The 22,728-nt window shown below is 51.9% G+C and overlaps 1 protein-coding gene across 1 annotated transcript in view; it reads left to right on the plus strand.

The window, feature by feature from the left end:
* PAPPA2 (pappalysin 2) overlaps positions 1 to 22,728 on the plus strand; it is a 97,770-nt gene that overhangs the window by 70,843 nt on the left and 4,199 nt on the right. Inside the window, exons 17-20 of the mRNA XM_035898069.1 lie at positions 4,984 to 5,152; positions 5,917 to 6,049; positions 7,172 to 7,281; positions 10,018 to 10,089. Coding sequence (XP_035753962.1) covers positions 4,984 to 5,152; positions 5,917 to 6,049; positions 7,172 to 7,281; positions 10,018 to 10,089 — 484 coding nt within the window. The remainder of the gene's footprint in view (positions 1 to 4,983; positions 5,153 to 5,916; positions 6,050 to 7,171; positions 7,282 to 10,017; positions 10,090 to 22,728) is intronic.

Raw genomic sequence — 22,728 nt, forward strand, 5'->3', positions numbered from 1 at the left:
TCAGCAGGCTGAATTCTTGATCTATTGTCTCCCTGTTGTCCAGGGTGCTTGTGCCAGTGAGCACCAGCCTTGCCAGAAGATTTAGTGTCGTACAGGTGTTGATGGACATGAGAAAGCAAGACTCCTTCTGTGGACTAGATGTTGGACAAAAGTCAGACATGATCCACAGCTGACACTAAAGGCTCCCCATGCCAGCCAACTAGCCCTACCTTGGAAATATAGTCAGGCTCACTTCAAATTATTCTTCTAGGTCTAGCAATCGTGCCTTTTTAGAGGGGAATGATAGAAGGAGTGTAACCTGCAGCTGGCCTCGCCAATATCTATGGGACATGGACTGTTCTCCAGGGAAGGTGTAGAGTCATCTTTGGGCATCTGTGGGTTCTCAAGGGAGCAACCCACTCTGCTACTGTGTGAAACACATGCTTATCTTTTCACAGCACTGTTATAAGAAGCTTGGTCATTTCCTTTGAGGGCTGCTCATAGGCACGTTCCTTCAGGGATGGCTCTGGATCCCCCCATGGACAGGGACAGTTAAGCTGTAATGTGAGCAAGCAGGAGCCCAACCCAGCCAGGGCTCAGCATGGCTGGGATCCAGCTGTCTCTGTCCAAGATGAGATGCTCTTGGAAGCAGATGCTCATATGATTCTCTCACTTCTGTTTCCTTAGTTGAATTTTACTGCAGGGGCAGTTAAGGTAACTTAGAAGGCTCCTGCAATCTTAGTTGAAATTCATTTCTCATAGCATAAGTGGAAGAGAAAGGGGATAAAGAAATTTGTTGTTTTGGAGAAGGTGCTTTTATCTATTAACCTGAGTGAGGAAAGGCCCTTCAGAAATCACTGCTTGTCAACAAGGGATCCTCGAGGAAATGTTGATTGTGTAATCAAGATCCTGCCAGAGATTTGCTGCCTTCCTGCTGGCAGGATTATCTGACTGACGATGCTGACATGAAGGTTAAATCTTCTTTGACTTTTCCTAAAGGAAATCTGATTTCAGCCTGAAGAGCCCACGTAACAGCCTGTTTTCCAGCTGTCAAGCTATTTCACATCTAACCCCAAAATAATGGTAACGAGGGGAACTTAACACATGCATTCATGCTTTGTGATGGGAGGTGTCTGGTTTTGGGCAGCATCTGTCCCATGGCAGCACCAACCCACCTCCCTGGATCGCACAGAGCAATGAACTGCCCAGGAGCAATGTTTGGTGTCATCCAGGGCTGCAGCATTGAGAAGAGCTGGCCTGAAAGTCAGAGGTCAGATACTTTGGGGAAAATGGGCATCACCTCTACAGTGGTCCCTTGCTGTTGCTTCCACCATAAAGTGCCACCTGAAGCAGCTCTCCAACAGGAATGTCTAGGACATCCTTTAAAGGAGCACTCTAATCATGGGTGGATGCTCTCACTTTGGGGACCAAAAAGGTCAGACGCTGCAGAACAGTTGTTTCACTTGCCCAATGTGGTGTGATTCCTTGGAAAGAAGAGATTTTTTGGATCTCAAAGGTACTTTTGTGAGGGATTGAGCCCCCTCTGCTAGCTTGGGGGAATGAAGAAAAGAAGAACTGGGCACCTGGGTCTCTTGAGGCAGCTTTGAAAGCCTCAGCTTGCATTTTGACCAGAGATCAAGGGAGCCATGAGACAGCCCAGCCCCCTGATGAGCTTCCATGGAGATGTTGGCCCCTCCACCCCCTCCTCACCCCATTCAAAGACTATGGAGTCCATGAAAGAGAGAGAGGAGGTGGGAGGATGTGAAGGAGAAGATGGACTGGAAGGAGTTAGCAGACTAGGGGCTGGAAGTGTACCAGAAAGATCTCAGCAGGCAAAGTAGGGCAGCCTAACCCCAGGAGTGTTGGAGTTTAGCTGGGCGCCAGGCCACTGTACATTTGTGGTGGGTGCAAAGGCGTGGGGCACTCGCTGCTTCTGCCCACATCTGGCCCCTTCCAGGTAGAAGGCAAACACCCGTGCAGCTGAGGGAGCCAAGCAGCCAGGTAAAGAAAACACAGGCTGTCAACTGGACTCCTGTGTCACTTCTACCTCTAAGGTCTCTGATGAAGATTTACAGCCCAGGTTGCTCAGGCTGTTTGGAACACAGCGGCAAAGGTCCTACAAAGCTGACATTGCTTGTTTTCAGTTTACCATCAAATCTCCCTGCTTTCCCCCCTGTTCTTCTTGAAGCTTTCAGGCTCCTGCCATGGGAGATGAGGCTTTGGGCTCATTTATCACCATTCCTGTACAGCAGACCCAGTTCCCCAAAGCTGACTGCCCCAGTATGTGTCTGGATCTCAGCCAGGCTCCTGCGTGCTCAGCTCCCGGAGCCGGGCGAGGGTTCATGCCTTCACATCAGACACAGCCCTTGCTGGCCTCAGACGTCTCCCCTGCCTTCTCTACCCATTAGGCATCTGCTTGCCCAGTTGGAGGGGGAAGCTTTGACTCTGATTTTCCTGGCTTCCTTGTTAATCCTCGAGAAATGCCGCTAACCCAGATCAGAAGAAGTTGGGGGGTCCGGAAATTTCAAGCTGCTATGAGGTTGTGGCTTTGTTTTTTTTTTTTTTTTTAAAGCCTCTCCCTTCCCTTTTCTGTGCCTTAATATAAACTGCTCACTTCATACATGCAGCAGTGGTCCACAAATCCACCTTCTACCCCGGGGTCAGCCCAGGCTATCCCTGTTTGAAGTTCCCCAGCATAGATGCTGGTGGTGGGGTAAGCCTCCAGAGCAAAGCGCTTTCTCCCCCCAGGTCTGAGGGGGGGGGGTGTGCATGTGCAGGTCTGGGGAGAGGTGGGAGAGGCCATGCATGGTGGCCAGTCCCTGCTGGGGTCACTCCAGCACCACATCAAGATGAGAAGCTCTGGCGAAGACGATGGGGCTCTGAACCACAGCGTGCACCTGTGCAAACTGCAGTTCCCACAGCGTGTCCTCCCCACACTTGGCCCCTCTCCCCAGGCCTTCCCACGGCTCCCGGGCAAAGGCCCTCTGCTGCGATTTGGAGGAGCAACAGGGAGATGCAGTGGCTGCATCGGTTATACCCTGGTGGCCAGTGGAGGAGTGAGAAGCAGCATATGGCTGCAATGCTCCTTGCCTGCAAAGGATTTTCCTTAGTGCCTGAGGCATTGCTGCTGCAGTCAGGCTTTGCACCACCAGTTTGCTTCTATTGCCGTAAAGCTTAACTCCCAGGGATTTACCCCTTGCAAGTCGTACAGCTGGATTGCCCCCTGCGTGCCAGGCAATTCAAGAAGGGGAAAATGCTGCTTGAGCACCTGGACATCCAGCATGATTCAGTACCTTTCAGTTCAAATAGACATGGGAGGAGGCAAGGTCTGATTGGGATATCTTCGGAAGGCAGTGACCATCATCCCAGTAGAAAGGGCAAGCAACCAAGAAAGTTAAATTAGGGATGGGCTGAAACCACAGGTGCCCACAATGGGATCCAGAGTTGCTCCTCCTCACCACCCTTCCAAAATAATACGTGGTTGCAGCTGCCTTCAGTCAATTCAAGGCTACTGCTCTCAGGCTGACTTTGCAGCACTACTTGCCACTCAGGTGCTCACACGGCAGCCACCCATGGTCCCAGCATGGTCTGGTGGGAAGATTTGTGCAGAGCTCTGTGCTGGGGGACCTGCCATGTCCCATCCCCTCCTCTGCCTGCCTCCACGTTACCTGCTGGAGCCTGAATTCACCACAGCAGGAACCCACTGCCCCCCTTTTATAGTCTTTAGGAAAAACAGATCCCTGCTTTCTGAAGGGAGAAGGGGAATCTCTAAGAGCTGCAAATATTTTAAAATATGAGAATATTTCAAAAAGCTCTCAAATTTCCCATCCGGGCAGAAATGTGAGGGGGATGGCCACCAGCTCCTGCCCCAGATCTGGTGGTGGGGTGCAGGTGGGCTCCCCTCACCACTCTGGGCTGCGTGACCCTGCACCATGCGTTGGGGGGCAGCCAGGTGGCCCCACGCAACATCTGCTGCTGCTCAGAACTAAGGAGGAATTTAGTGCCTCCCCCAAGTTTCTCCGACTGTTTTCTTTAACCCAATGAAACCCCTCTCTGCGTACGTGCGGTGTGCTATAAGCTCCATAATGCAGCACCTGGAGCCCTGCCTGCTGGCACCGGTGGTGGGAGAGGGCAGGGGCCAGCAGCAGGAGCAGGCTGCCCAGTAAAGAAGGACGGGGTGGGGAGGGGGGAAGTCTCATTAAGGACGAAGTAATCGGCACTGGCTCAGGTAAAGCCCATCAGTGCTGTCAAACCTGTGTGTCAAAATCTGGGGTCGCAGTGACATGTCCTCTTCTGGCGGTCCCCAGCCAGCCTAATGTCCCGTGTGCTTTTGACGCCTCTGTGTAAAAGATGCAGTGTCTCTATTGCTGCCAAGGACAGGAGACTGAAAAGCAGGTGGGCTCCGCTCCTGGACTTTTTCTTCCTTTCTTTTTCATCCCTTTTTTGGCAAGTAGTTTGTGCCTGGGCTGTTTTAGCAGCACAGGATGATATTGGTCGGCTGCGGTATGACAGCCCCTTGGTGAGAACGGGACTGACAGATCTGGCTGGAGTACAAAGAGGAGCCTCAGGAGCAGCTGGGCCCAGGCCAGCAGGATTTACTGGTGGAGGCTCACTCCATCCAGCAAAGTATGTAGCTACTGGCGGTGGGACAAGGCAGCCCAGGACGCACGGGGGTTGCGGGGCAGAGAGGAATGGTTTAGGAGCCCATGAGAGGTGGGGAGCAATAGAGTGGTGAGTGCAAGGAAAAAACATCCAGTGCTCCTAAACCAGTGTGACCTTCCTGAGTGAGGGGAAGAAAAGGTCTTGGTTGAGCGTGGGCTGTCCCTTCAGGAGGATCTGCCCGTGGTGAGGGGTGGGGTGGCATGGGAAAGCCCCACAGGGGGGCTTGGTTGGGCTTCAGGAGAGGCATCTCTAGGCTGCTCCTGCATCTGTGGGATGCTTGGTACAGCAAGGTGGGGTTTGTTTAGGGTGCTGCAGCCCAGTCTGGTGCCTGTGTTTCCCCAGGAAATTCCTGAAAGTCCAGTGCCTGGAGAGCGGGCAGTGGGAAGAAGGGCGCTGTGTCCCCGTGCTGTGCGAGCCACCCCCTCCTGTCTTCGAGGGCATGTACAACTGCACCCAGGGCTTCGAGCTGGACAGCCAGTGCATCCTCAACTGCGAGCCGCAGGGACAACAGGTGAGTGACCTGGGGAGGAGGCAGAGATAGGCCAAGCGCTGTGCTTCAGAGCACCTGAAAACAGCAAGGCTCCCTGTGCCCTGCTGTGCAGAGGGGGCCCGGGGCAGCTGGGCCATCCCCAGGGCCAAATGCCCTTGTACCACCAAAGAGCAGTTGCCCTGCAAACCCAAAGGTTTGCTTGCTGGATACCAGCCATGGCACAGGGTGCACCACTGCCTGGGGATGCTATCCTACTCCCTGGTGACCCTTCCAAAAAAGCGGTGGTCCTAAGCAAGCCTGCTTGTCTTGAGTGAAAAGGGTTGGAAAGCAAAAGTAGAGCATTTCCAATGGGGTTTGGGAGCTGCTGCGAATGCATTTTCTTGGGATAATGGGCAGCCTTGCTGCAGCAACCTTGCTAACCAAGGGGCTTGCCTGGGGATGGGGACTGCTGCCTGCCAGGCCCTTCCTCCCAGGTTTCACACCCAACCTGCTGGAAGGGTCTTGTCAACAGAAGTACAGTCGATTCCCTCTGGTGGGATCCAGCAGCACCTGGAAAGCAATTTCTTTTCTGGCCAGTAATGCAAAGCACACATAGGCTGGACCAGATGGCTGCAACCCAGCTGCCCTGGAGAACTTCCCTCTGGACTTCGCTGGCAGGAGTGGGGTCCTTGCATTTTGCTCCCCCCAGAGCTGGGCAGTGGCCAAGGAGGGCGGGCCCGGTGCAGGGCGGGGTGACCCCTGCCACTGCTGGTAGTAACACTGGCTGCTCTCCCTCTGCTTTGCAGGTTCCCATCGTCTGCACCAAGGAGGGCTTATGGACAGAGGAGTTCAAACTGTGCGAGAGCTTACGGGGCACCTGCCCGCCACCTCCGGAGCTGAATTTCGTGGAGTACAAGTGCGAGCAGGGGTACAGCATAGGTGAGGGCAGATGAAAACTAAACAGAAACCCAAACCTTATGTTGACTCAGCTCTCCCAGAGAGCTGAAGATCACAAAGACTCTTCTTGTGCCAATCCCCGCTAAATCTATGAAAAAAATCCTGTTTTCTTTCCTATCTTCTTTCTAAACACAGAGCCAGAGATGGCTTTAGCCTTGTGCATGCTCTGGTTGTACTCAAGGGCATGAATCAAAGCTAAATCTGGCTCCAGTGTAAGCATGTCTCTTTTCAGAAGGAGCAGGGAATAGTCTCTAGGGCAAACCCAGCCCTCCGCAGTAATTTTCCTAATCTCTATCCCTCCATCCCCCTGAGGTCTCTCTGCTTGTTACTACTGCAGATGATGTTTGCAGGGTTAATGTGGCAGGTCCTAGATAAAAGCCGCAGTGACAATTGTGTGTAACAGGGCACTTTCACCAGATGAGGGACCACATCACCCATTTCTTTCTCCAGGATTTTGGTTGCTTCGTGCTTTCGGGAAAAGCTGTGATGCTCAGTCACAGTCATTGCATCTCATCTGGCATCCCGCTGGACAGGGCGCTTGAGCAAAGCCCGTATCGCTCTGAAGCAAATGCACCGGTCATCCGGGTCCGATCAAAACAGGCTGAGGCAAGTTTAAGTGCAGGGCCTGCTAAGGTTAAGCTTTGAACAGACCTGGTGTGAGGCTGGAATCCACCTGGCTTTCTAAGGTGGTTTTTGCAGCTTTTTTTTCTTTCCTGGGTCCTAGGAAGGCAGTGGGAATTCAGCGTGGTAGAAAAACTATGAAAGATGCTTCCTAACACGTCCACAAACATCCCACAGCATTCAGACCAGACTTATTTTCATGCTGGATCCCATGTCCTGCTATCAGGGCTTGAATCTCTCTCTTAAGGCGTGTTCAATTTTCCTCTCATCTGAGAGAAGGGAACTGGCCACAACTGCTGTAGGCTCTTGCATAATTCAGGATTTGGGGAAGGAATTGTCATCCCAGGTTGGGAAGAAAAGGGTTTCCTCTATGTCCACCTCTACCCTCAGTGAGGAGCCTACACATTTGGGCCTGGTGCCCTCCTGTAAAACATCATTGCCTGGTTCCCGATGAAGCCCTCAAGGCTCGCTCTCCTCCCACAGGCGCTGTGTGCGTACCTTCCTGTGTCATACCTCCCAGCGACCCTGTCATACTGCCCGAAAACGTAACTGCTGAGACCATGGATCACCGTCTGCAGCCCACCAGAGTCCAGGTAAATGGGGAGGAGGATTCCTCTAGCAGGGGGGTTTCTGGCAGCATAGAGGGGAGCACCCCTCCTCTTGATCTGGTGGTATTTATCCAAAATCTCTTTGCCTTTGGGTGAAGAAGGGTCAGACTTGGAAAGACAAGCAGCATAAGCGAGCTCGGGACTGGCTGGCCCTCTCTGCAGAAGCTGCCCAGCATGTTTGCTCTGGAGGTGCCTGCTGCTCCCTGTAGCCAGGTTCCATTGCCAAGGTCCGCATCCCTCCCACCACTTCTTCCTCCTCTTCCCTCCCTTGCGGACACTACTGCACAGCCTCCTGCTCTCCCATACCAAAGTTCAGCATAAGTTATCAGCTCCGAAGCCAGCTTTCAAGGACTTGCAGGATACCACAATGAATGAAGTTAAATGCAGGAATCCCGCTGATTTTTCAGGACGTGCTGCATGCCTAAACCTGCTAAGCTGCTGTTATTGTCAGCCAGTGTGCTGGGAGAGCGAAAGCTGCCCTGGCACGGCGTGAGCCTGGGTCCCTGATTACCTGGCAGCAGAGATGCAACCCCAGGCAGGCATCTCCCTGCCAGGGAGGAGGCAGGACACCGTCAGCTGAAAGGTGTCTCCGGCTGCCAGGACCCACTGGCCGGCCAGTTACCTCTGCCGCTGGAACGGGGGAGCCTTTCCCTCCCCATCTCTTACTCATTTGGTAGGCAAAACAGCTCAAATAGCTCAAATAGTTTGGATCCTCATGGCACGACTTTCCCAAAAAGCAGCTCTGCTGGGGTAATATTTCTTAAAATAAAAACGAGATGCATGAGGAAGGAGGTGGAACAAAGAAAAGCAAACAATCTTCCCAGGAGCCAGCGCTCCCATCCAAATGCTTTCCCCTCCTACTGGGAACCCGCAGGAGGCCCAGCATCGTGCCTGTGGATACTACTGTACATCGCCTTGAATTAGACCCATGACGGATCACTGCCGGGGGGTGAGGACGCCTGGGGCGTGTGGGATGGTTAAGCACGAGCCTTGGAAGGAGTCCTTGCCTTTGAGGGATTGGATGGCTTGGCCCGTCGAGGCGGTGGCGTTCGGCTTCCCTTTCGCTGCCACTGTGGGCTCTCGTGCAAGGGAGGCATTTTGCAGAGAAGAGGAGGAGGGAGGGGAGGCGTTATTTTAAGAAGTGGTTCTCCCCCTTGCCAGGATCTCTCTCCCTGGACTGTCTTGTTTTCCTCTCTGCCCCGGCTCCTGCCTCTGCTCCCCGCTTTGCTCCTCCAAGCTCCAACAGCTTGCCATTCCCAGGAGCTGCCGTGCTCCCAAGGTGATGGAGAGGATGGAGAGAACCACACAGGGAGCTGCAGAGGCCGTTCAGGGAGGGCACAGTCCTGTTTTGCATTCAGCTCTGATTCATTGCAACCCACAGCTGAGCAGGTTTGTCCTTCTGCCCTTATTTCCCAGCCTAGAATATGAGTATACTAACATGAGTATGCTAAAATGCTATTCAAGTTGCACAACAACCACATGCGAAACACCCCAGTAGGGTTAGGATGCAAACATCCTCTGGGCTGAGCAGGAATCGGCTGGCTCAGCCAGCATCCCCAGCCTCTGCCCCATCCGATGGCGGCTCCCTCTGGGTCTGCTTTCCCTGCGCTGGCTGAGGATGGCCAGGAGCCCATCCTGCCCCAGCCCCATCACTGAACATGCAGCGGGAGGACCTGCAGCAGGTCTGTGTGGGCAGAGCTGCCCCATCCCCAGCTGCTGTGCCACCCAGGAATGCTGGAGCCAGTCTGCCTGCTGCTGCAGGTCTCAAATGGGAGGCTGGGCGAAAACATATGTGCCCCTCTGTGCAACTCCTGCTCTGTGAAGGGCATCCTAGGACACTTTCACAGGCCAGCTGTCGTTTTATGGGGCCTCAGATTTCAAAGTCTGCCTGAGCTTTACAAGGAGGAAATTGCATGTGCGGTGGGGCTTCTCTTCCCCCTGTATAATCATGAGTGCTTCCCCTCAAGTTCCCGCTGAATGAGCGAGACGACGCATTCCAGCACAATGAAACCGAGCCCTTCACATCTTGCTCTTCTGTCCAGTTGGCTGCAACAGCTGAGTTCGTGCCTCATAACCAGCAATAACCTCAGCCCCGTGAGTGAACGTGAGTCTGGTGTATCTGCCTCAGGCCAGGTCCGGGGAGGCGAGTCCTCCCAGGGCTCGGTTCTTGGAGCGTGAGCAAGGGTCAACAAGCAAATTGATGCAAGCACCCGGTGATGACCGGCTGAGCCCCCTGCCCCATACAGGCGAGGAGCTGGTGAATCCTGCATTATGTGGAGAGGTGATGGCAGACTCAGCCTGTCGTGGCCCTGGGTGGCTTCCTCCCAGCAGCAGCTTTGTGTCCAAGTCATCCACCATGAGGTGGCACTGCCAGTCAAACCCACTTCTCTGACAGTTCCTGCCACCTCCCTTTGTTCTCTCTCAGTTGTGTATCTGTGCACACCTACATAGACATGCATGTGTGTCCATCTAGCTGCTGCCTTGAGCAATGTACCTGGATTTGTGGGTGATCCAGGGGCAGCTGCCTTGGGTCTGATGGGCTTCAAAGTGTTTCCTGCTGGGCAGAGGTGCAGGGAGTGGTCCTGGGGGTGCCTCTGCTGTTCTGCACCACAATGAGCAATACAAGGTTGTGGGAGACCCTTCTACCTCCAGAGAGCGTTGGTGGCTGTTGCCCTCCCTCTGTCACTTTGCCTAACAGCTCTTTTCTCCTTTCCTCCTCAGCATATTGTGTGCACGGGCAGGCTGCGGTGGTATCCGGACCCCTCTGTCATTCACTGCATCCAGTCGTGCGAGGTAAGCCCCCACCACCACCAGCACGAGCCGCCTGCTCCTTGCAGGAGAGCTCCTGGCAATGAAGACTTGTTCCAACTCGAAGCCGGATAGCTTTGATTTCATGTTTGCTCTGAGCTGGGCCAGGGCTTGCTGGCTGAGCAGAGAGACCAGAGCAAGCATCCTTGGGTATGGTCCCCCACAGCCAGGCCAATGCTAGGGAACGAGAGCTGCAGAATAACCCATTTCCTTCCTTGCCTCCTGCTTCTTCTTGGCCAGCCCGGGAAGAATGTTCTAGCAAAAGGATTTCACTGGCAAGGGGTATCCCCAAAAAGCTTGTGCTGACTCCAAGCCTGAATATTTCCTTAACCAGAACCACAGTTCTAGAGTAACATGGATCCAGAAAAGCCCTGCGTGACTCACACGTCCAACCAAAACAACTAGGATTTCCAGCCTCATACATGCAAAACAAACCACTCCTGAAGAATCTGCAGACAAAGAATTCCTTGCAGAAATCGGTTAGCTGCTCATTTCGCTTTGAATAATGACCAGGCAGGAGAAAATCATAGGCAGCTTGGAATCGGTTCGCAAAGGAAATTAAAAATAGGCAGTCTTTGTCAGGCACTAGTTGTTATTATGATTGAGGATAAAAGGAAAAAGGGGGGTATTTTGGAATGTTGTATGCTGAAAATTTGGCATTTTTACCAAAAAGGAAAATGTAAATGAAGTTTGCACACCAAAAATAGCTTTGGGTTTTGCTGATTATTTTTTTTATGTGTTCATTTCAATGCAAATGATTGCTTTTGCTTGCTGATTCTGCCTAGCTCAGCTCTTTGTTGACTGAAGTGTGGGAGAAAGGGCAATGCTGCAGGGGGCATGGCCCTGGGAAGGAAATGTTATGGTCCACAGAAGGTGCAGCAGTTACTTCCCAAACTTGGTGGCTGTATTGTGTGTCTCTACTGCAAGTGTAGGAGAATGAGGTGTTGCGTGCTAGAGAGGTATTTGATGGTTGAGTACCAGAGCTTAGCAATGCATCCTCTGGTGTTTTGGGAGCTCCAGGTCTTTCTACACCACATCAGCTCTGGGGCAATGTATACGAAATAGGATGGGCTTATGTAGAAGAGCAGTCCAGGTGGTTGTGGTGATCCTATCTGTGGTTCTCTTGCTAGCAAGGGAGAACCACTCCTTGTGCTCTCTGGGAGTTGGTCCTTCCAAAAAAGAAACAGATGAGGTGCGAGGTGCTCCTTCTTCCCTTCCCATGCAGCTCAGGTTAAAGAAGAGAGACACCGGCTTGAGGATGTTCCCTTAGGCTGAGGTACACCAGACCAACCCAGCCTTTTCTCCTCTATGGTTCCTGCAGCTCACCTCAGGTCTGTGTCTTCAGCAAGAGGTCCTGTAGGGGATAATGAAAATTGCCAGCTTATTTGTGTGTGTACGTGTGTGTGTGTGAGAGAGAGGGACCAACAGACTAGATGAAGTCCCAACATCTCACAGTAATAGTCAATGTCTTCTCATTGGCCACCCAAACACGCTCACAGCCACCATGACCTCCTTCTGTTCCTGGATGCTTATCATCCCCTTTTACTCTCAGAAAGCAATCCTAGACAGCAGTCTTAGCATACAGGAGGTTAAGCAAGCCAAAATCTTGCAGTGCCCTACCAGAAGATGAGGAGTCTATGCTCTTCATCACCCTTGTAGGATTTTTAATGCTTTTTCTGCTTTCAATTAATCTTTCATCAGGAATGACCAAGAAGTACATACACTTCCAGCTGAGGTCTCACCAAAGCCCTGCACAAAGCTTCCTTGTGCTGGAAGTGTCGCTTTTGATAGGACCCAGGACTATATCTGTTGTTTCTGCAGTTGCATCTGTCTGGCAGCTCAGAGGTATCCTGAGGTCAGCAAGTACACCCAGATCTTTCTCTACCCACTTTGTTTCCAACTGATGAGCTCCAAGCTAACAGCAGATGTTTTACCATCAGTACAAGAGCTTGCCCTTCAGTTTTATACAAGTGAATGTCATCCTGTTTCTCTTTCTAGTCGTTCGGGTCATCTAACGGTTTGTCAGATATCCTGATCCTCCTCTGTGGAACAATGCCTTCTTCCTCGTTAGCAATTTCGTCAGCACAGGCCTATTCTTAAGGTCACAGTCACTCACTGTAATATTAATGAAGATTCATCCTCAGATAGTTTCTTTCACCCCAGTGTTCTCCTTTTTGATACAGCTCACAGCTGCCTCCTCCCTGTTCTCCTCCTCCTCCTCACTTCTCACATACATGTCTTTGATTATTCTTTTCATTGGGTTTTCTTCTACGATGCTGCAGGTTAAGGTTGGATTGATAAGCCAAGTCTTCCTAGATAACATTTTTTACATATATTTTATAGTAGTCATTGTCTTGCCATAAAGAATAACTCTTACCAAAAGTATCTCATGCAAAGTATTGCTCTGGGAGCAGCTGCTTGGCACTGAGAAGAAGGGAGGTGTTACCAGTCCCCTCGTTTGACCACAGAAAATGCCCTGAGTGTTGTTTCCACCTCATCCGTGCTGGCTTCCACCCTCATTCCTATTCCTCTCCTGTCTCCATCCTATTCTCAGAGGCCATTTCACTTGGGACCCAATCTCCTGTGGGATATGGAGACATCAGACAGCGAGAGTTGGGTAGAGGTGGAATATAACCTGTGGAATATAATCTGCCCTTGCTGCATGGTGGCCCCCCACCACATCTCCTTTTCTTGTTCTCCTCCTCATTTACCTGCACGAGAAGTGTTCTGTCCCTGCAGCACATAGCCCCTGCTGGGTCTGATGTGGTTCAGCTTGACTTGCCATGTCTGTGGGACACCTTAGTCCCAGGTTCCTCCTCATTTCACAGTAATCCCTCACTGGAGGCACCTCTTTTAGGAGCCCAGCCTCTGCTCTCCACTGGGCAGTGAAATGCTGTTCCAGTGGACTGTCCAGGTCACCTCAGGTCTGAGTCACCCTTTGGAGATGCCATTGTTTCTCCATTGACTGCCGATCGCGTGTTGGATGAGGAAGCTTTCTCATCTGGATGCCTCAGTGAAGGGAACCACCCTACATAAGAGAAATCCAGGCCACCTGGCTGCTCGTACTGTCTCTCCCTGCTGGAGTCACTTTGGGCTGGGGCATGGCAGCAGTAGCCAAGCCTCAACCTTCCCAGCATCAGCTGGAGCCCTGCCTTGCACTGGAAAGTTCAGGTCACTGCACAATGGTGCTAGAAGGATTCTCGCTCATCTTTATCGTACACTGGCAGCGGATCAGCCTGCCTGCTCATCCTTCTCACTCCTCTCCCCACCTCCCTTCTCTTTCCATTAATCTCATCGTCCATCTGCCTCCCGGGCTCTCGCCGTGCCTTGCCAAGTTCCCCATCCCCGGAGCGCAGAGGCACGTAGTTCAGCGGGCGAGGGAGGGAGGGATGCAAACCCTTCCAGGAGCCCGTCAGGAATACAAGTTAGTGCTGAGTGCACTTTGCCTCTCAAGGGCCAGCGGAACATCTCATCCCCTGCCATCAGTAAAAAACCAGATGGCAGCATTGGTGGGGGAGGAAAAAGGAGAGGGGGGAGAGGAGGGGGCTTGGGTCTGGGTGGAGAGGGGAGTGGAGGAGGAGAGAAACCCCTCCTCCCAGCTGCGGTCTGGGAGGAGGCAGTCATGGTCCTGGTGGTGTGCTCCATTGCTGGGAGGGAGATGTTTGCAGCATCTGGGGCAGGTTCTCCCAAGCCATCCCAAGGTGACCAGCTCTCAGCTATCCTCCTCCTGTGCCCAAGAACAAGCGAGCCTGTTGACTTCAGAGGAAGAGACAACAGGTACAGCGATCCAGGCTGCTCCCTTGGACTATTTCTGCCATGGTCCAAAACAGTCCATGCATGAGTGTGGCCAACACTGGCTGCTATAAAGCACCTCGTAGTCCATGCAGCTCACCAACTCTGCACCCCTCTATTTCCAAATGTTGTGCAACATGCTAACCTTGCCCCCCGCCCCCAGCTCCATTTCATCATTGCATGCAGGTAGCAAAGGGTTAATTGCAAGGGATTTAAGGCAGCATGCTTTGGACAGACCACCAGTAGGCAGAGCTTTATACTGGTATGGTAGGAGTTGGACAAGAGCTACTACAGCTGTGGTCTGCCTCATAGGGTAGTAATTCCCTCTTGATGTGACTCAGTGCCTCCTCTGGTTGAGGCTGGGTTTGCTGTGCTTTGCTCCAAGCAGCCCTGCCTGCATGCTGAGGGAACATGCAGAGGCTTTGCCTTGAGCTCTCTGCTTCATACCCTGGGTGAAGATGGGCCACACCAGAAAGCTGTCATGAGCATGAGCTGCAGAGAATTTCTCAAGTCCTCCCCATATGAGGACAGGGTCTTGCTGTCCTTGCATGTGCTGCTGGTCATGTTATCGTGGTCATAAAACACTAATGCATTCCCTGTTTTGTGCTTTTTCTGAGGTATTATGATGGAAATAATGAGATAGGGATTGAAGTGTGTTTGTGGTTGCAAGTTTTTCTCCAATCTCTCAATCCAACAGGTAGTTGGATAGATCCTTGGCTTTTCCCACCAACATACGTTGCTCGGCATGTCTGTGGCTTGTGTCCAGCACTGGTCAGCCAGAATTAATCCCTTTGAAGGCATATGCAATAGGGACAGTGGGAAGTCTCACCTAAAAATCAGGGTCCTGCTGTGCTTTAATGTGACAGGAGGCAGGGTGCAACTCTCTCCCTGGGCGAAGTGCTGCAGCGGGGGTCCAGCTGCAGGCAGCTGCCTCTGCTCTTCACTATTGCTGGGGCTGGGGCCCCTTGACTATCTCTCCTCCCAGATGCGGGAGCTCTGATTTTGTACCATGGCAAAGCTCAGTGCAGGAAACCAGGCAGAAACATGATGTCAGTGGGATACTCCACTCCAGGAAAAAGATCATCTTCTGCTCTCCTGGGGCTTAAGGCAATGAGGACTACAGGCACCCCAGCTTCTCCAAGGAGACCCTCTAGGGCAACTAGGTGTCTCAGCATGGCCATAATTTAAAGTTACCATGTTGTGATGCTCACATCATCATTAGCTTATCTCCTGTCCCCATGGGAGTGTTTCATGTCACCTTTATCCAGTCCCCACTCTTCTGTCTGCAGCCTGACTTTGAAAATGTGGACAGGATCCTACTGGATGTGACTACTGTTCTCGTAAGCAGGCAAGATCATAGAATCATAGAATCATAGAATGTTTAGGGTTGGAAGGGACCACTAGTGGTCCTCTAGTCCAACCCCCCTGCAGTAAGCAGGGACACTGCTAACTAGATCAGATTGCTCAGAGCCCCATCCAACCTGGCCTTGAATGTTTCCAGGGATGGGGCCTCCACTACCTCTCTGGGCAACCTGTTCCAGTGTTTTACCACCCTCATTGTAAAAAATTTCTTCCTTACCTCTAGCCTGAACCTACCCTGTTCTAGTTTAAAACCATTTCCCCTTGTCCTAACACAGCTGGCCCTACTAAAAAGACGTTCCCCATCTTTCCTATAGGCCCCCTTTAGGTACTGGAAGGCCGCAATCAGGTCTCCCCGTAGCCTCCTTTTCTCCAGGCTGAACAAGCCCAACTCTCTCAGCCTGTCCTCATAGGAGGGGTGCTCCAGCCCTCGGATCATTTTTGTAGCCCTCCTCTGGACCCGTTCCAACAGTTCCATGATGTAGACTGTGTGACTGCTATTCCTTCAGAAGACTCACCAAAGCTAAAGCCTATGAGCCCATGTGATCCAGGTGACCAAACAGGGCTTGATGACTTGCCCTAGATTCTGGTACATTCAAATTTTGGATGTTGGCCTTCACATCTCAAGAAGATGCAGTGGAATTGGAAAAAGCAATCAAAATGATTAAGGGATGCCTACAGCTGCTCTTCAAGGAGAACCTAAACAAGCTGGGACTATTCACTTTGGAGAGCAGAAGACTGCTGGAGGTTTTCCAAGTCACAGAGGTGCTGGGTAAGATGGATGCAGAACTGGGGAGCACTCGCTGAGACTGGCAAGGGGGTTGTTTCAGCCAGGTGAAGGAAAGTACTTTGGATACAGTGAGCACCAAACTCTTAAAGTGGCTGCCATGTGAGGCTGCAGGGATGAGTAGTAGCTTTAAGTTCAAAAAGGGATTAAACAAATTAGTGGACATCAGGTCCACAAACAGATACCGAAAGGACCAGCTAGGTCTACACCTTTTACCATGCCGAATGCAGCAAGTGTCAATAGTGGGGGAGCACAAGGAGCATGGACTACAGGTAATGATCACTTCTGGATCAGACCTGGCCCCTGACATGTGAGTGCAAAGCCATTCATGCTGGAGAGGTGGAAGACAAGATGGGGAGCTCTCTACATACCTGCTGGGTACATTTTCATGCTGCTCTTGGCATGAGCAGCACAGGCTGCTTAGCATGGGATATAGCCTTCAGGGGATGAGCCCAAAGAAATTTATTCCCCTACCAAAACTCTCAGTAGAGGCATACTTTTCCTAAACTGTGAGAAGATCTCTGTCCCCTGCACACATGTGGAGTGCAGTTGTAGAAACCTCATTTTCTTAAGAGACAAAGCAAACAAAGGGGATCAAATGATCACACACCAGCATGGTGCAAGGACAGGCGCATCTCTCCTGCCTGCAGGGACAGGCTTACAGAGCCCCAAAAGACAGGAGCCTTTCAGCACGGGTAGGACCGCAGCATCCAGGCACCATACCAGTGGTGTGGTGGAGACCTGCAGAGGTGGAAGCAGCCTCAGCTCCTCCAACCCATGGCTGTGCAGGCTGGCCTGCACTTGGGATACCCCAACCTACGGCTACTTCTTAGCCCTCTCCAGCTCAGGTGCCATCCCTCCATCCCTGTCCACATCCCACTTTACCCTCTCCTGGCAGTCGTGGTTGTGCAGCCAGTGACACAAACAGAGGGAGTGGAAAGCCACTGAAAACACCCCCTGAAGTAAAAATCAATGAGTTGCTTCTGATAATAAACAAACATCGCCAAGTGTAGCCCAGCCAATAGCTCTTCCAACACGAATATTCATTCCCCTTCAGTTCCTTCATCCCTCGTACATTGTTTTTCTTTCTGTTTAAGATCTGTAACAAGAACTTGGCAGAAACCAGATACAAGTGGGTCAGGAGGCCCTTGTGGTTTTCAGGGCTTGTTTTCCATAACCCATTCTATCCTGCAATGTATTTTGTACAAACAGCTTGGCAGGAGATCTGATCCATGGCAGCAGGCAAGCTGCTGAGGGCAGGATCACAGGCTGGTGCTCGTGGCACGGGAAGCCCTGGCTTCTCTTGTGGGTGCAGCAGCAGCCCTGAGAATGGTCATCGCTGGGGACCTGTCTCTGGGAGTTACTGTCCTTTCCAGGAGCAGTATCAACACAAGGCATCTTCCTGTCCTCCCCTTTGCTCGTTCTGTCCTGCTTCTGGTTTTCTTCTGCTGTTAGTACTGAGATCAGGGCGTAAAAAGGATGAAGCTAAGGACCCTGCCATGAATAGAGAAATGTTTTTATGGAAGCAAAGACTTGCTCTGATGTGGTGTTTATCTACACCAGCTTTCCATCCCATCCTTTACTCTTGTCCCTGTGGACTGTGCAAAGCCCTTTCCAGATCACTGTTTGCTGAGACATGGGTCCCTGGGGAACAAGACACAGCGCAGGACAGGGGAGAAGAAACACATCACCATTCAGTAGCCCAAAGTGCCACATACTTCTGCAGCAGAAGCGTGTCCAAACCAAATCCTAGCCTGGGACATAGAAGCACTTTCAGACACCATGAAGGTAAGGACCTGCTCTCCCAGTATGGCCATCTCCAGCAGCATTCAGGCTGGAGACCAAGCAGCAATCTAACCTCTGCTCTCTTCACCCTCCTTCAGACACTGATCCTGTCCAAACTCAATCCAGACTGGTTCAAACAGGGCCTGGATGTTTGCAGGAAACCCATGTCCAAAGGGCCCATTTGTCCTGAAGAACACCTAGAGCTGCATACCAAGACTGCCAGGAGCTGGGCTGTTGCTTGCCCTGGGCATGGCAGTACAAGCAATGGCACATAGGCTGAAACCAGACAGCAGGATGCCACCTTCCAGCCTGTCACCCCTTTCTTGAAACATTCCTTAGAGTATGTGGAATACTTTCTCAAGCAACAAGCCTCTGTTTTCTTAGTGAGGCCTGGGGAGAAGGATGTTGGAGCTGGAGCACATGTTCCTGAAGACCTGAGATGTGATGAAAGCAGTCTGCACACTGAGCTGATTAGTGAGTGGCTTAGGGACACCAGCAAGCTGGGAAACAACTGGTATTTCTCCATTTTGCTTTCTAGCCATGACTGAGGTGATGGGGCAGGTCCACAATGTCTCCTAGCAAGCCATCCTGCAGGCATGTGGCTCCAGGGGACAGCCACCATGGTTCAAAAGGAGCACGAGAACAGCTCAGGGGACACAAACTAGGAAACATTAAAATGGTGGATGAAGTGCTGAGTTTGTAGGAATTCGTTTCACTTTTCTTCAGGCCACTTGGTCCCAGGCGCTTCTTGACAAATTTCTAGAGCTCCTTTCCTCTGAGCAGTGCTCGCCCTGCCTCCCTTGCTATCATGGGCCAGGTAGCATTTGCTTGCTGCTCAGAATGGCTCAGGGCAGCAAGACATCCCAAAAAGCTCTTTGAGCAGAAGCGAGCCCTTCTCCCTCTCTGTCCCTCTGTGTTTTTTAGAGCTGATTTCCTCCTTGCGTGCCGGAGAGCCTCAGGAAGGAGAGAGGGAAAGTGAATGTGCTTGGGGTGTCGAGGGGGGGAGAAAAAAAAAAAAAGACATACTGCAACAGAGAGAGGGCCAAGAAAAATATTTAATCCAAACAATGAACATTGTCGTTTCCTCCCACAGTCTGCATTCCCAGTCAACTTCCCTGGGCAAGCAGGGGGAGCCAAGAATGGCCGGGCTCTCTGCCTCACCAGCGTGAGTGTGTATATGCAAGGAAAGGGATGTGTCCTGAGGACACCGTGCTATAGCATCCCTTTAACTAGCTCCTGCCACGTCTGCGGCTGAAGGGACTGACACCAGCCCTAGTTTTCTGCAGGGAAACAGTGGTTTGGAGCAATGCTGGAAGGATGCGGACAGGGACAGGAGGGGGAATTTCCAGGGACCCCAGCTGGGGTGGCAGACACATAGGGGCTTTAAGTGAACCAGACTTTTTACAAGGCTTTGGGTACTCTTCAAAGTCCTCCCAGGGACCTCCCAGAGCTTTCTGAAACATCTTGGCTAGTGGCTGAAGTGGGAAGAAAGAAAGGAAAGGCATCCAGTGGGAAGAAGCTGCCCTCTCCCTACCCCTGGCCAAGGCCTGCTGCAGCCTCTTCATGCCTCCCTTTCCCCATGGACCCCTGCCTGCTCCCCCCTGCCATGTGCAGCATCTTTCACCGGGGGTGCGGCTTCTCTTGCACCCCTTAGACTCCTGAAGCTGCAGTGGTCTCCAGCACTGGGGCAGCTCAAGGTTCGTGTCCTGCAGTTCTGTGAGCCCTGGTTTACGCTGATATTCCTCTGCCACCAAATGGGCAGAGGTTTCCAGCTGTGCTAGGTGACAGCCTGGCCCTGGCTACTGCTGCTTTCTCGTTTCTGGCACTGAGCACATTCTGATGCCTTTGGGGGCCTGCTCTTGAAGAGCCTGCAAGGTTGGCGGCTCCTGGAAGACCATGTGCATAGTGAGGGGAGACATTTCTCCAGCATGGCTCCCTGCCACTCTGTGTCCCTCCTGTCTCCTCCAACTGATCTTTCCATCACTAATGACTCATCCATGGCAAGAGCAGAGCTAAGACTGGTGAAGCTGATGTGGAAGGCGTGGGTCTGACAGCATGGCAGCTTTTCCAGGGCTGGTCGCCCCTTCAGAGATGATGGTTCCTCTGTTCCTCTGGGGCTACTTTGAGAGGGACAGCTGAGAAGGACGAAGACACCTGCACTCCCTCAGCTGCAGGGTCATGCGTAGTTGTCTCAGCATGCAAAGGGTCAGAGGTTGATGCCCAAAATACTGATGCCCAAAGGGAAGGACAAAAGGACAACAAAATCCTTGCTGACTTAGAAGCAGCATGAAAGCAAATGACACAACTTTGCTTGGATGGGATCGGCACAGTTGCAAAGCCCAGGACCTGCGCAGCCTCCTTGAAGTTGTGGGGAAACCTTTTGCTTCTTAAGGCTGGACTTGATCCCCTAAAACTGGGATCTGGGCTTTCTCTAGCTATGGGCGGATTGAAATCGCAAGCACTTTCCATCCCAGCAGCAGCGCAGGAAAGCTCTTCGGTTACACAATTGGCCAGGTGCACACTGAATTTTTTTTTTCTTTTTTCCACCTTCCTCTGAAGCATCTGGAATGGGTCATTGCCAAAAGCAAGATACCAGGCCTTCAGGTCTGCTCGACCAGAGCAAAACCTGCATTCCTGGGAAATAATGTTCATCAAGCGCCCATGACACAGCAGCAAAATATGTACAATACTGATGGCATCTGTGATTTATCCTTCATGCTCCATCTTTCCCTCACTCTGTCGCACCCTTTCACGCTCTTTCGCAGTGAATCAACCTACATATAAGGTGGTTTTGAAGAAAAATGTCTGGACCCTGTCCACCTCCCCAATGGCACTGGGGGCTCCCCAGCGGGCAGGACGCCAGCTCTGGGGAGGGAGCCAGCCAGCTCGGCCCTGGCCCCAGGGACTCTGCAGGGACGGTGGAAGAACACCATGTGCAGATGCTGCTCCCTGCACGGCATCTCCTGGCAGCCTCGACAGAAACAGCACTGCCGAGCCCTCTGAGATGCTTCTGCCTGGGATGCGGTGGGATCTAACTAGTCCTATCTCACGTCCCTCCTTTGCCTGCAATATTTTTTCCTCTTTTTTTTTTTTTTTTTTTTAATTAATTTGTTCTCTTTTTATTCATGCCTATTCCCGGCTTTGAGAGCGTGTGGTTTTCTAGCCTATTTAAATTGCCAAGCACTTCATTCACGGTTACTATTTTTATGCCGGCAGCGCAGGGCTCTGGCCCAGCAGTGCCAGATGCTGCACCTCCACGTGCTAACACATGCCCCGCTGAAGCTCCTGTCTGAATAAACAAAGAAGACGGATGGCACGAGCGGGGAGATTCGCTGACACAGCCCAGCTTGCTAGCTGCCTCGGTGGCATGCTGCCTAGCTGAGCAGCTCCCTATCACTTAACGTGGCACAGAGCGGCTGCAGCAATTACCTTATTCATTTTTTTTCCCAGTTCATTGGAGCCATTTGAACCAGGCCTTTTTTCCCCCTCTGTGCTAGAGGATGCATATTCTGGCAAACGAAACCCAGCTGGCCATTTCCCTGGATCACATCCACTGCCTTTGCATGGCACAGTTGGCCGTTGGTGTGGGTTATTTTTCCTGTCACCATCTTAAAACATCGTAGGGTGTTTCTGCGAGTCACCAACATGGGCAAACCTCCCTTCTCCCACTGCTGGCATTGCTGTCTGTAGAGCCGCACAGCTCAAGCACAGGCTGAAGAGAGTCTTTACGGGTTTTCCTCTCTCACATCACCTGCTCTTAGTACGTGCCTGTGTCCTCCCTTGCTGTGACTCTTGTGAGACCAAAATGAGATTGACGCAAGTACAAGAGCACCTGCGCCCTCAGGGGTGACCCACCAGCACTTTACTTCGCTCTTTCCTCTTGCAAAGATGAAACCAGCTGGAAATCCTTAACAAGGCAAAGCAATGGGATTCACTGTGCTCTCCAGGTACCGGGTGAGGAGCAGGGACAGCGGTCCCCGAACCCTGCGCCTGGCTCTCTTGAACCTCGAGTCCAATTAGTCATTTTTTATTTTCCCCTCATATGTTTTTCCAATGTAATTTGGAGCATGAGTTGTTAAGTTTCCCCAACAAGTGTTGCCATAGGAGCCTGTATTTGTTTAGGGTGGGGTACAGGCTCCAGCGGGTTGAGAAGAGGGGGCAATTAGCCCTAATAGGTGTAGAGAGAAACTGAGAGCCTCTCCTTCCCCATCCTGTCCTTGTCTCTGTCCTCCCGCACCTTGCGCACAAGATGTGGAAACTGTTTCAGACCTGTGCAGCCGGGATGGGCAAACCCCCCCATAATTGTATGGAAACTACCGAAGCGGCGGGTGTTGTTTTGCCAGTGAGTCATGACATATGGAGCAAAGCTCAAGGAAAAACTCTACCCTGCAGAAGGCTGCAAAAGCAAATCACACCCAGAAGAGCTCTTCCCTGCCAGCGGCCCTGGCCGGTCCCCTGTCTGCATCCATGGACCGGCCAGCCCCAGCATCCCTGCCCTGTCCCTCCTGGTGCTCAAAGCTGCTTTGTGGCTCAGAGACCTTCTTTGATCACCATCATTTAAGACCCACTGATGCTTTTCAATGGAAGAGGAGTGTTAAATCTATTGCCTTGGTGAAATTGCATCCTGGTCTCTTCTGGAGGTGGTTTGCGACAGCAGTGATGGGAGCCAAATCCCTTCATGTTTTTGAGTGAGCTACCTAACCCGGCTGTGCCTCAATTTCCCAGATGTAGGAAGGTGTGCTCTTTCTTATTCTTCTGTGAGATCTTCCAGGCAAAAGCAATCTCACTGTGGCTGCCTGGATTTGGCCCAGGGACTGTGGTACTGATAGCACAGACAGGCTCTGTGGTTTGCCATAATCCCTGCTGCTACTTCCTTAAGTGACATTAGCCTGCGTTGAGCC

This window comes from Egretta garzetta, unplaced genomic scaffold (assembly GCF_000687185.1).
Source record: "Egretta garzetta isolate BGI_Z169 unplaced genomic scaffold, ASM68718v1 scaffold187, whole genome shotgun sequence".
Lineage (NCBI taxonomy): Eukaryota > Metazoa > Chordata > Aves > Pelecaniformes > Ardeidae > Egretta > Egretta garzetta.